This window comes from Podarcis erhardii (genome assembly GCF_964252035.2).
Source record: "Podarcis erhardii genome assembly, chromosome: 10".
Lineage (NCBI taxonomy): Eukaryota > Metazoa > Chordata > Lepidosauria > Squamata > Lacertidae > Podarcis > Podarcis erhardii.
This window is the reverse complement of record NC_138500.1, coordinates 1917869-1931523: the sequence shown is the minus strand read 5'-3', so window position 1 is coordinate 1931523 and position 13655 is coordinate 1917869. Positions and strand designations below refer to the sequence as shown.

Below are 13655 nucleotides of genomic sequence, written 5' to 3'. Positions count from 1 at the left end.
TATTCTGAATCCCAGAAGCCAGAACAGCAAGAGGGATAGCTGCGCAGCCTGCATTCGCTCCATAAGACACACACACATTTCCCCTTACTTTTTAGGAGGGAATAAGTGTGTCTTATAGAGCGAAAAATACAGTAGGTCAGAGGGTGCTGCTTCTGGTAAGGCCTAAGAACCGAAGAGGAGCTTGCTAGATCAGCCCAGCTTCCTGTTCTCACAGTGGCCTACCAGGCACCCGTGGGAAATCTGCAAACAGAACCTGAGCACAAGAGCTCTCTCGTGTGGCTTCCAGCAACGGTTACAATGGTGCCCCGCAAGATGAACGCCTTGCAAGACAGAAAACCCGCTAGATGAAAGGGGGAGCCGTTTTGGAGGCTCTTCGCTAAACGAATTTCTCTATGGGGTTGCTTCGCAAGACGAAAAAATCTTGCGAGTTCCCGCGGGTTTTTTTCGCTCCCCCCCTTTCCTAAGCCGCTTATCAGCTGTTCCGCTGATAAGCCGCCTCTCAGCTGATCGCTAAAAGCCGCTAGACCGCTAATAGCGCTAATCCGCTAAGCTGTCTATGGGCTTGCTTCGCAAGACGAAAAAACTGCTAGACGAAGAGAATCGCGGAACGGATTCTTTTCGTCTTGCGAGGCACCACTGTATTTAGTCGCATCCTGTTCTAGCTCTTCTTGGTCGTCTTCTTTGGTGATCCCTCATAACCAAGTAAGATTGTCTTCCACAAACACGGTCTTAACAGTGAGTCCGTAAGTGACTGTGGAGGCCAATTCTGGATCCACACATTCTTCCACAGTGGGGACATTGGTTTCCAGGAGGGAGTTGATCCCGGTGTGGATTTGCCAAGCTTGCCTTCCTCTTAGCACGTGTCTCCCTTGTGTCCTGAGTTCGAGTGTCTTCAAAGCCCATGGCACCTTTGGTAAAGGCTGTTCTCCAACTGGAGCACTTGCAGGCCAGTGTTTCCCAGTTGTCAGTGTTTCTACTACATTTTTTTAATATTTGCCTTGAGACAGTCTTTAAACCTCTTTTGTTGACCACCAGCATTACGCTTTCCATTTTTAAGTTCGTAATAGAGTAGTTGCTTTGGAAGACGATCATCAGGCATCGGCACAACATGACCAGTCCAACAAAGCTGATGTTGAAGAATCATTGCTTCGACACGGGTGATCTTTGCTTCTTCCAGTACACTGGCATTAGTTCGCCTGTCTTAGTATTCACTGCTCATTCTTAGTATTCACCCCTGTTGCAGAAGGGGGGCAGATACATCCCAGCAGCCGTTGAAGTTTTTCAAGCAAAACCTCTGGCGCAGTTACTGTATGGGGCACAAATCTGGACGGGGAACCACTGCTCTAGTCTTGAAACTGTTCAGTCTAAATTCCTAAGGCAGATATTCGGCGTCCCCACCTGTGTTCCAAACGCAGCATTACGACTCGAGGCCTGCCTTCCATCTGTAGAAACTCAGACCTGGCAAAGAACATTTAACTATTGGCTTCGTCTTAATCTAAATCCACCTGGTCTACTGCCTCTAGTAATGCAAGACCCTTACAAAAGCAAGTGGTTCAAAACTGTGCATCAAAAACTTCTTACATGCGGTCTGCATTCACAGTCCCTATTATCAATGGGCCTCATTAAAGCAAAGAGTCTAATAGGCCAGCGCCTGAAAGACATTGAACGGCAAAACAACCTGACTATCTTAAAGAAACTGTGCCCATGGTATACCTATTTTCCCCCTTCTCATTTTGATTCTCCAGTTTCATATTTGTTTAAACTAACCATCCCAAAATACAGACGTGCCTTTACATTGGCTAGATGGGACGTTCTCCCTTCTGCCGTACTCGAAGGTCGCTACCAAAAGACTCCATTTGAAAAACGACTCTGCCCATGTGGAGATGGTAATACGGAAACAATGTCCCACGTTCTCCTATCCTGCCCCCTTTACAAAGACCTAAGGAATGAGATTATTACTCCACTCATTCTCGCCAACCCCGGCCGTTCACCAGACATCACACTGTATTTCCTCTTATCTGATACGGATAGTCAGATAACAGAGAAGGTTGCGAGGTACATCGAGAGAGCTATGAAATTGAGGGCCACCATCTGAGTGACAGACTTGTTCATCTGACGGACCTCCTTTTGCTTGTTCTTTTCTCTCTTTTATCCTTATTTCTATTTTTAATTCCTGTATAGCTGTGGCCTGTTGGCTTTGCTAATAAAGTTTTGATTGATTTGACCACTGTTGCAGCTCATAGGGAAAGCGCCGTTGCTTTGCAAGCAGAGCATCTTGGGCTGAATCACCAAGAGAGGTGGACCAAGGGTTGGAATTGGTGTAACTACTTGGAAGTTTCATCACAACTGAGCAACATACAGATTTTATTTAATAATAACAATAATTTATTTATTTATACCCCACCCTCCCCGGCCAGAGCCGGGCTCAGGGTGGCTAACACCAGTAAAATTACAATAAAAACATAATAGGGGGTGGAGAAGAAAAAAGAAAAACCAATTTAAAATATGGCTTAAAATACAATTTAAAATACAGCCTCATTTTAATAGTAGCCCATAGATCAAAACCATAAGGGGAGGGAAACATAAGGGTCAGACTGAGTCCAAACCAAAGGCCAGCGGAACAGCTCCGTCTTGCAGGCCCTGCGGAAAGATGTCAAGTCGCGCAGGGCCCTGGTCTCTTGTGACAGAGCGTTCCACCAAGTCGGGGCCAGTACTGAAAAGGCCCTGGCCCTAGTTGCAACCAATCTAACCACCTTGCGACTTGGGACCTCCAAAGTGTTGTCATTTTTGGACCTTAAGGTCCTCCGCGGGGCATACCAGGAGAGGCGGTCCCATAGGTACGAGGGTCCTAGGCCGCATAGTGCTTTAAAGGTCAAAACCACCACCTTAAACCTGACCCTGTACTTCACCGGAAGCCAGTGCAGTTGGTAAAGCACTGGATGAATATGATCCCGCAGCAAGGACCCCGTAAGGAGTCTTGCCGCGGCATTTTACACCCGCTGGAGTTTCTGGGTCAGCTTCAAGGGCAGCCCCGCATAGAGCGAGTTACAATAATCAAACCTGGAGGTGACCGTCGCATGGAACACTGTGGCCAGATCAGGGCAGGAAAGGCAAGGGACCAGCTGCTTAGCACGGCGAAGGTGGAAAAATGCCGGGTTCTTGCATAGCATCGTCTTTCCCTTTGACCTGACGCATTGCCTGGCCTTGGAAGCGCCTTGCCACCTTGAGGAGGGAGGGAGGGAGGAAGGAGGGCCGCTAAGCCAGAGAAGCTCTGCCATCTCCCTCTGAGCATGTTCTTCTTCTCTCCCCAGAGCACCACAGAGCTGGCAACCAGAGAAGCAGGAAGAAAGGCCCCGTGTTCCCTGGTGAGTGGATACAACTCGTGGGTGGGAAGGTTCCTGGGTCCTTTGTCAGTTTGCCTCCCCTTCTTCGTTTGCTTATGCTTGACTTTGCGTTTAATAAGAAACAAACAAAGCTGCAGGGAGCAAGTTAGAAATACCAAAGCAGCCTCTGCACTTCTTTGGGCCCCACTCTGGGCATCTTCCAGACGCCTCTCCTTCATGCAGTCCAATTTACAGTCTTTGGGCGTTGCTCTCATACAATCCTAGGGTTGGAAAGGACCCCCCCGGGGGTCATCTAGTCCAACCCCCTGCAACGCAGGAATCTCAGCTAAAGGATCCCTGACAGGTGGCCACCCGACCTCTGCTTAAAAACCTCCCGTGAAGGAGAGTCCACCACCATCAGAGGTTTTCCATTCCTTTGTCAAATGGCTCTCACCGTCAGAAGATTCTTCCTGAAGTTTCTTGTCATGTGACTCCATTGGGTGCTCCCCTCTGTAGCTCTCATGTGACCTCTCCTTGGGGTGGGTGCAGCATTTCCTTCTTACACACACACACACACACACACACACACACACACACACACGGTAGCTGAGGGTTAGTCAGCCGCTGAGCATCTTTTCGGCACCAAAATGTGCACAAAACGTAGAAGCAGCAATGGAGCCCCTCTCCAGAGAGCTTGAAAATAGATGAGACGACAGGCTTTCATATCCTTGACCCTTGGCCATGCAGCCTGCTGGGAGTTGGAGTCCCACAACATCTGGGGCAGGAATCGCCGTTTCTCTGTCGAGGGCAGTGGGAGATGGTTGGGTGTTGGGGGTATAGACCAGGAGTAGGCAACCTAAGGCCCGGGGGCTGGATCCGGCCCAATTGCCTTCTAAATCCGGCCCGTGGACAGTCTGGGAATCAGTGTGTTTTTACATGAGTAGAATGTGTCCTTTTATTTAAAATGCATCTCTGGGTTATTTGTGGGGCATAGGAATTCGTTCTTTTCCTCCCCTAAAATATAGTTCGGGGGCCCCCACATGGTCTGAGGGACGGTGGACCAGCCTGCGGCTGAAAAAGGTTGCTGACCCCTGGTATAGACAGTTGAGAAGAGAGCTAAGCTGAGGCCAAGCTGGGTTGGGGGGGATTTGAGAAGTGATTTCGGAGTCAGCCACGTAAGAATCCGGGGCAGGGAGCTGGGGAGCAGCAATGCAAGTTCTGCAGAAGAAGGGCTGGGCGGAGAGTGGCTTTTTGCTGCTCCTTGCAAAGCTGCTTCCCAGAGCCTGGGAGCAGGACAAGGGGATTTGGGGAGGGGGAGAGAAGCTGTAGCTGGGGGGTTTGTCGAATACCCTGTTCCTGATCCTGTCATTTCTGGACAGATCTCGAAGTCCTCTACTTGAATCATGCGAAGGAGCGCTTGGCTGCCCAGAAGAAACTGCAGAGGATGAGGGTGGTGAGGAGAGAGACCTTTCATTCATTCGCTTTTGCTGAACTTCGCTGCCCCTGATTTCCTGCCAGTGCAGACAAGGCAGTTTGCAATCGGATGAAACACAATCTAATAGGCACACGACTTGCAAGGAGAAAAGGGTGGCAGCTGGGAGCGTTGTCTGTGTTGGGAGCCCTCTCTGATCCCCATAAAAGTGGTCCAGTTTGCTAGCATCTCTGCATGATCAAGTTTATCTAGTGCATTTTTCCTCAAGGTGGGACACGCATTGTTCTTGCCCTCCTCATTTAAATTTTTATTTGTACCCCGGCCAGAGCCAGGCTCAGAGCAGCTAACATCATATAAATAATACAATATTCAATCCCCACAACAACCCTGTGAGGTAGGTTAGGCTGAGAGAAGACAGTGACAGGGATTTGAACCCAGGTCCCAGCCTGACGCTAACCACTACACCACCGCTGCTGTAGTGCATAAATTTGATGCAAGAAACTTGGTGCTCTTCTTGCAAGAGGAGTCCTGTTGCTCTGGCAAAAGGAATCTCTGCCCAATGCCCTCCTGCCACTTATCCCGGGTTTTGGAGATGCTTCTGAGGCTCGCCAGAGCCCTCTGAGGCCCAGGCTTAGAAGAGGAGCTACTACATGTCTAATATTTGGGAGCAATTAAGTTCATTTCCAGTGCTGGTGGAATGGTTAATGTGTCGGGCTAGGACCCAAGAGTAAGGTAAAGGGACCCCTGACCATTAGGTCCAGTCATGGCTGACTCTGGGGTTGCAGCGCTCATCTCCCTTTACTGGCTGAGGGAGCCGGCGTACAGCTTCCGGGTCATGGGGCCAGCATGACTAAGCCGCTTCTGGCGAACCAGAGCAGCGCACGGAAACACCGTTTAACTTCCCGCCGGAAGACCTATTGATCTGCTTGCACTTTGACGTGTTTTCGAACTGCTAGGTTGGCAGGAGCAGGGACTGAGCAACGGGAGCTCACCCTGTTGCGGGGATTCGAATCGCGACCTTCTGATCGGCAAGCCCTAGGCTCTTTGGTTTAACCCACAGCTCCACCCGCGTCCCTCAGGACGCAGGAGACATGGGTTCAAAACCTCAGTTCAGCCATGAAACCCACTGGGTGATTTTGGACTAATTGCTGCCTCTATCAGCCTAACTTACCTCACAGGGTTCTTGTTGGGGATTAAATGGGGGTGGGGAGAGAACTGTCTGTGCCACCTTGAAGGAAAAAAATAAGATATACTGTATTTTTCGCTCTGTAAGACGCACCAGACCATAAGACGCACCTAGTTTTTGGAGGAGGAAAACAAGAAAAAAATATATTCTGAATCCCAGAAGCCAGAACAGCAAGAGGGATCGCTGCGCAGTGAAAGCAGCAATCCCTCTTGCTGTTCTGGCTTCTGGGATAGCTGCGCAGCCTGCATAAGACGCACACACATTTCCCCTTACTTTTTAGGAGATAAAAAGTGTGTCTTATAGAGCAAAAAGTACGGTAACTGCAACAAATGAATGAGTAGAATAAGGCTGCTCCCACCTGGGAAGGCAAGCTTTGTTCAAAACCTCATGAAAAGTGACTGACCCTGAGCGAGAACAGGAAGGCAAAAACAGGCCTGGTTTTTGTTTTTATCTTTCCCCCTGAAGCAAGATGCGCAGCTGGCCAATCGGTTAGAGGAGCCCGAAGCCCTGGAGGAGGAAGAGGAGCAGGACGACAATGACGATATAGATGTCGGAGGGGCAGGTCTGTCCACAGTTTCTGGGCTGAGCCCTGGGAATCTCTTGGCCCTCTCCCCCAAAACTAGGGCTTCTATTTACAGCCCAGAATTGGCCGTTGCAATGGGGGGCGCCTTCCACACAGGTCCCCCACTCCTGGTTTAAAGCAACCAGTGGGGCAAAAGAGCCACATTTCTGGACACCAGTTCATCCAATCTCGCTGCCCATTTGCCTGCAGCCGTTGTGCTCAAGCCTTTCCCCAAACGCTCCCCCCATCGCACTTGCCTTGACCGCCACCTTTCTCTGTCCACAGATGACTTTCTGGAGCCCGAAGATGCCCCCCAGGGGGAAGCCGCAGAGGAGGCACCAGTTGGCCTGATAGGTAACAATTGGCAGGCGGCGTTGTTAGCTGGGCCGGGGGCTGGGCCTGTAAGAATAGCTGGAAGCTGGTCAGTTAACCCTGCACCCCAGGAGCAATGGGGGGGGGGGCAAAGCTTGGGTTCAGCACTGTGCAGCTGATTATTATTATTATTATTATTATGTATTTATTTATACCCCATCCATCTGGCTCGGTTTCCCCAGCCACTCAGGGCAGCTTCCAACAAAACACTAAAATACAATAACCTTTTAAACATTAAAAGCTTCCCTAAACAGGGCTGCCTTCAGATGTCTTCCAAAAGTTTGGTAGTTATTTTTCTACAAACGAAAAACTATAAAAATTACAAACACATCAAAATCAAACAAATCCCTGAACCCAACCAAACATCCATCCCACCCACGCCCCACCCCACACAAAAAATCAAAAGGGAAAAAATAACATTTTAAAAAGAACTCTGCGCCGCTCCGAGTCCTCCTGGGCAGCAACAGCAGCAGTGGCAACCATCCTTCTGAGGCCTGTCAGGCCCCGCCCTGGGCCAGGTGGTGAGTGGCAGGAGCGGGGCCCTTAGGCACTCACGCAGGGGAGGTATTTGTGTTATTTCTGTTATTTGTGCCAAAAAACCCTGTGGGGCATAGCCGAATAATCTGGCTGCTTTGCACAACTCACAGCTGTGGGTTGAAAAAGATACCTAATGAATATTTAGCCTGTACCAACAGTGACCAGGGAAGCCTAGGCTTCGAAGTGTGTTGGGGGTGCAGTGAGTGGGCCCATCAAGAGAAGGCTCTGATTTGTGGTTGTTTGGAGACAATGGAGGAATGCAGGAGAAACATGTTTTGTTGCAGCTGGGGCAGGTGAAGGCGTCTGGTTGTTCTGCTGCAGATGCCCCGTGCTGTTTCTTCTCTCTGAGCTTCTCCCAGCCGTCATTTCTCCTCTGGTCACTGCTATGAACGCACAACTTGTCCGCCTTTAGCATACGTGAAGGAGCATCTCCACCCGCATCGTTCAGCCTGGACACTGAGGTCCAGCTCCGAGGGCCTTCTGGCGGTTCCCTCACTGCGAGAAGCCAAGTTACAGGGAACCAGGCAGAGGGCCTTCTCGGTGGTAGCACCCGCCCTGTGGAACACCCTCCCGTCAGATGTCAAGGAGATAAACAAGTATCTGAGTTTTAGAAGACATCTGAAGGCAGCCCTGTTTAGGGACGTTTTTGGTGTCTGACATTTTATTTGTTTTTAATATTTTGTTGGAAGCTGCCCAGAGTGGCTGGGGAAACCCAGCCAGATGGGCTGGGTATAGATAATAAATTATGATAATGATGATGATGATGATGATGATCCAGAGCACCTATTTTGAACCCCAAAGGTCCCAGATTTAATCTCCAAGTGGGAGACTCCCTACCTGGGGAGCAGCTGCCAGTCAGTGCCCAGAGTAGCTGGGGAAACCCAGCCAGATGCGTGGGGTATAAATAATAAATTATTCTTATTATGCCTGTCTCCAGGCACTGCGGTCGTCTGCAAGGGATTCCCGCCTCTGGCCCCTGCAGCCGTTTCCGGGGTGCTTTTGGTTTTGTGGGATGTAGGCAGGGCAGTTGCCCACGGCTAATCTGAGACATTTAGGAGAACCTCTTAATTTCTGCATTCGCTTACAGATCTTGGTGACATCACTCCTGCCATCAACTACGAGGAATACGTGCAAAGAAATGTGGTGCGTATCATGTGTGTGTTTGTCACGTGGCATTTAGGTGGGTCCCAGGCAGCCACCCATCAAAACACTGGCCAGACTCACACCTGATTATCTTGCTTAGTGAGGTGATGGTCTTGCCTGATTTCAGAGCCATGCCCTGGGGCTGCTCGGCCTCGCAGTGTCTCCCACCACTTGTTACTGAATTTATATCCCGCCTTTTCCAGTTCGAGTTCTCCCTTTCTCCATTTTATCCGTACAACAATCCTGTGAGGTAGGCCAGGCCGTGAGAGATTATGGCTGGCCCAAGTCACCCAGTGAACTTCATAGCTGACTTGAGATTTGAGCCACGGTGTCAGGCCCTAGTCCTAGACTCTAGCCGTGCCACACTAGCGCATCTTATTGCTTCCCCTGGGATTTTTTTTAAATTCAAAATTTACTTCTTAGTAAAATACAGTGGTACCTCGGGTTAAGTACTTAATTCATTCCGGAGGTCTGTACTTAACCTGAAACTGTTCTTAACCTGAAGCACCACTTTAGCTAATGGGGCCTCCTGCTGCTGCCGCATCGCCAGAGCATGATTTCTGTTCTCATCCTGAAGCAAAGTTCTTAACCTGAAACACTATTTCTGGGTTAGCGGAGTCTGTAACCTGAAGCGTGTGCAACCTGAAGCGTATGTAACCTGAGGTACCACTGTAAAGCAAAGATAAAGAATTTGAGTAAATACTCGGAACGTTACAGCAGGTTGAAAGCAGCATAAGGTTGAACAATACAATTAAATGTACTGTTCCAAAACATTACAAAAAGGCCTGTTTTTCCATAAATATGTTAGGCTGGTTTATATGTATTCTTTTGTATTGAGTTAGCTTAATCATGGTTACTACAGACCTGATTTTCTCAGTTTATTTAGAAATAGTAGGATATATGTTCTTCTCTCCCCCCCCCAAAAAAAAAAACACACACACTTTTAGCTATTATAATCTTAGCAGCAGGTTCCCAGTCTTTTTTGAAATCTCTGTTGTCCGTGTCTCTCTGAGTTCCCCTGTTAGCTTTGCCAGTTCAGCATATTCCATCAGTTTTTCTTGCCATTCTTCTTTGGTCGGTGTATTCTCATCTTCCCATTTCAGGGCTAGTAAAATCCTAGCTGCTGGTGTTGCAGAAAGCCTTATTTCAGTCTCCCATGCTGGGGACCCCTTGAGACAGGCAGCCAGAGCCCCAGCCATCCAGGGGGCAGCTATTGCCCAAGATAATCTTGGACGAGAGGGCCTAGCAGTGGCTATTGGCCACGATAGTTTAATGTAGGGTTACCAAACGCCCCCATTTACTGGGAACAGTCCCCAGATTTGCGAATAAGTCCGCGGACAAATTCCATCCCTGGATTTCATCTAATGTCCCTGGGAAATGCAGCAGCGGCAGTCTCAGCAGCTCGGAGCAGCTGGCTCTGGCTGGCTTCAGGAGCTGCTCGGAAGTCCCCATAGGATGGTGGTGAAGGGGCTCTTAGATGCAGCGTCCGGGCTGCCTCCACCTTCCCTGACCCCAGCAACTAAGCTGTGAAGGGAGGCTTCATGCTGCCTATCAGAGCAGCCTCCCAACTCCTACTTGCATGCAAGCAGGAGCAGTGCAGGGAACTCTCAGCTGTGAAGGGGAGGCTTCACGCTGCTTATCAGAGCTTGTGTGCAAGCAGGAGGGGCCAGGAACCTCTCAGTTACGCAACGGGAAGTCTCCCTTCCCAGCTGAGGAATCCCAGCCCCTCCTGCTTGCACAAAAGTAGGAATGGGATTGGGGCTGCTCCAATGGGAAGGGGGGCATCACACTGCCTGAGCCTTGCTGCCGCCGTTGCTCTCAGCCCTTCTTCTTCGCCGTCCATGCCTGACCCACCACGTACCGCTTCCTCACCACCACCACCACCAAAGAACCAACAACTCAGGGGCTGCCCAGGCTCAGGGAGAAAGAAGAGAGAGAAGCCTTGGAGGAAGGGGAAGCGTGGCGGTTGAGGTCAAGGTGGCAGCCGCCCCTCTGCCACCGCCATGGCTGCAGCACCAACGTCCCGAACATGTATCTGAAGAAGTGTGCATGCACACGAAAGCTCATACCTAGAACTAACTTAGTTGGTCTTTAAGGTGCTACTGGAAGGAATTTTTTTATTTTGTTTTGACTATGGCAGACCAACACGGCTACCTATCTGTAACCCGAACATGTAGTATTTATTTATTTATTTGAAGTGTCACCGGATTCATTGAAAAAAATCTGGTAACCTTTGTTTAATGAGCTCTTCATGTTCAGATGCAGGTCTACCCCCGAGGACAGGACAAAGTGTATGGAAAGCAGTATCTGGAAACAGCCTCTTTTTTGGGGGGGGGGGGTGATGGTGCCCCACTTTCTGCCTCCCATTTACTTTGCCTCTCCAGGAAGAAGAGAGGGTTTACTAAGCGGGTTGTGTTCTGTTGGCTTATTATGCAGTAGCAGTTTGGGATTAAAAATAAAATAAAATCAGAGTGGTTGGATAAAAAACGGCTGCTTCGCACTAGCTCCCCAGTTCTGAGCAGTAGTTGGCCTTTGCAACCAGAGCGCTCCTTCAGAGCAGGATCGGAACCCCACCTTCTGGGGAGCTTGAGCACAAGACACTTGGTTTGATTTGATGTTTTCATCCCCAACAATTTTTGATTTGAGTTTCTACTGAAATGAGGCTGCATTTTAATTTTGTTTTTAAGTTGTAATTTAATCCATTGTTTTTATACCTGGTGTTAGCCGCCTTGAGCCAGGTCTTGGCTGGGGAGGGCGGGGTATAAATAAAAGTTATTATTTATTATTATTATTTTTCTCTCCCCAGGAAGTGTTCATCTCGCACTCCCAGAAATACGCCCGAGAGACCGTTCTGTCCCGGCGCATTCGGGACTGGGAGGAGATGGTGGTCCCGAAGCTGGAGGAGCAGGTGAGGCTCAGCTTGAGGGGGGCAGCAACTGTGTCCCTCTAGGCCTGCCTGACTCCCCCTATTTCCCAGGTCCCACACCTCTTGCCATCTCCCCCCAACAACACCCTCAAGTGCTTTTGTGTAGCTGTAAGGCAGGGGTCAGGGACTTGGGTGGCGCTGTGGGTTAAACCACAGAGCCTAGGACTTTGCCGATCCGAAGTTCGGCGATTCAAATCCCTGTGACGGGGTGAGCTCCCGTTGCTGGGTCCCTGCTCATGCCAACCTAGCAGTTCGAAAGCACATCAAAGTGCAAGTAGATAAATAGGTACCGCTCCGGCGGGAAGATAAACGGCGTTTCCGTGCGCTGCTCTGGTTGAGCAACGGGAGCTCAACCCATCGTAGGGATTTGAACCGCCGACCTGATCGGCAAGCCCAAGAAGCTCAGTGGTTTAACCCACAGCGCCACCCTTGTCCCTTAAGACTACCTTACACTGTGTTTAAAACCAAAATCGCATTTGGGTAGAAACTGTTTCTCAGGCGGCTAGTCCTAGTCTTTATGACCCTGTACCTTCTTCCAGAAGGCAGAAGCTGAAAGAGATCATTTCCGGGGTGCGCACTACCCTGCTTCCCTAACCTGCTTCCCCCTCTCCACCTAGGAATCGCACAAAGCCTTGGACATCCACAGCTATGGGGACATGCTGGTGTCCAAACTGGGCACCGTAGGCGAGTGGCACTCCTTCGCCAGCCTGGTGGCGGGGCAGCCGCCTTTCGAAGTCTGCCGCTGCTTGCTGGCCTCCCTGCAGCTGGTGAGCACGACGTGCCAAAGGCCAGAGGGTGGGGGCCCTTTTGTGGGTGGGGGTTACAGGGTCCACCTGGGCGGTCCACCCCTTTCCCCTTCTCCTGTCGTAGCCAGGTTGTCTTCCAGCCTTGGGGGGAAGGGCTGCAGCTTGGTGGGTAGAGGTCAAAGGTCCCAGGCCCATTGGAGGTATTTAATAATAATAATAATAATACAGTGGTACCTCGGGTTACATATGCTTCAGGTTACAGACGCTTCGGGTTACAGACTCACCAACCCAGAAATAGTACCTCGGGTTAAGAACTTTGCTTCAGGATGAGAACAGAGATCGTGTGACGGCGCGGTGGCAGCAGGAGGCCCCATTAGCTAAAGTGGTACCTCAGGTTGAGAACAGTTTCAGGTTAAGAACGGACCTCTGGAACGAATTAAGTACTTAACCCGAGGTACCATTGTAATAAATTTTTATTTATACCCCGCAGCTCTGGGACAGGGCAGCTAACAACAAATTTAAAACACTTAATTGTGATACAAAAACAGCATAAAATGCAGTATAAAATGTGAATAACAATAAAATAAAAAATCAGTTTAGGTGGAAACTCCATCCAATAAACATTAGATGATCACCAGGGCTAGCTGGCTAAATTAGTCCCACTGGGGCTAGCAAGGAGGCCAGGGGAGAATTAGCTGTGGGGTCCCAGAGCGGGGAATCTTCATAAAAAGGGGAGAGGGAGGGAAGGAAGGGGAATAAAAGATCAGGCTAAGTTCAAATTGAAAGCCAGGCGGAATAGCTCTGTCTTACAGACCCGATGGAAGGAGGTTAAATCCTGCACGGCCCTGGTCTCCTGGGACAGAGCATTCCACCAGGTCGGAGCCATCACTGAGAAGGCCCTGGCCCTGGTGGAGGATAGTCTGACTTCCTTAGGGCCTGGGACCTCTAAACTATGGTTATTCATGGACCTTAAGGTCCTCTCGGGGCAGACCAGGAGAGGCGGTCCTGTAAATACGAGGGCCCTATGCCACAAAGGGCTTTAAGCAGAGGTTGGATGGCCACCTGCCAGGGATACCTTCGCTGGGATTCCTGCAATGCCGGGGGTTGGGCTGGATGACCCTTGGGGGCCCCTTCCAACTCTTAAGATTCTGTGATTCATTCCCCGGTGACATCTCCAGGTAGGGCAGGGAGAGAGACGTCTGGGATCCCCAAGAGTGTTGCTGCCTGCCCGTGTGGCCAATACTGAGCTAGGCGGACCCCAGGGACTCGCATGGTGTAAGGCAGCTTCCCTGGTTCCACATTGTAGCCTGTGGGTTAGCTCAGCTGGTAGAGCACGGGACTCTTAAATCTCAGCGTCATGGGTTAGAGCCCCACGTTGGGCAAAAGAATTCCTGCATTGCAGGGGGTTGGACTGGATGATGATGATGA

At 50.1% G+C, this 13655-nt stretch overlaps 1 protein-coding gene across 3 annotated transcripts in view; it reads left to right on the top strand.

Annotated features, from left to right (window-relative positions):
• The window catches only part of NCAPH2 (non-SMC condensin II complex subunit H2), a 33474-nt gene that overhangs the window by 18548 nt on the left and 1271 nt on the right, over positions 1-13655 (top strand). For all 3 annotated transcript variants that reach the window (XM_081879906.1, XM_081879904.1, XM_081879905.1), the window contains exons 14-20: positions 3312-3365; positions 4703-4776; positions 6407-6503; positions 6789-6857; positions 8500-8555; positions 11362-11463; positions 12099-12248. In XM_081879906.1, the coding sequence (XP_081736032.1) occupies positions 3312-3365; positions 4703-4776; positions 6407-6503; positions 6789-6857; positions 8500-8555; positions 11362-11463; positions 12099-12248 (602 nt within the window). The remainder of the gene's footprint in view (positions 1-3311; positions 3366-4702; positions 4777-6406; positions 6504-6788; positions 6858-8499; positions 8556-11361; positions 11464-12098; positions 12249-13655) is intronic.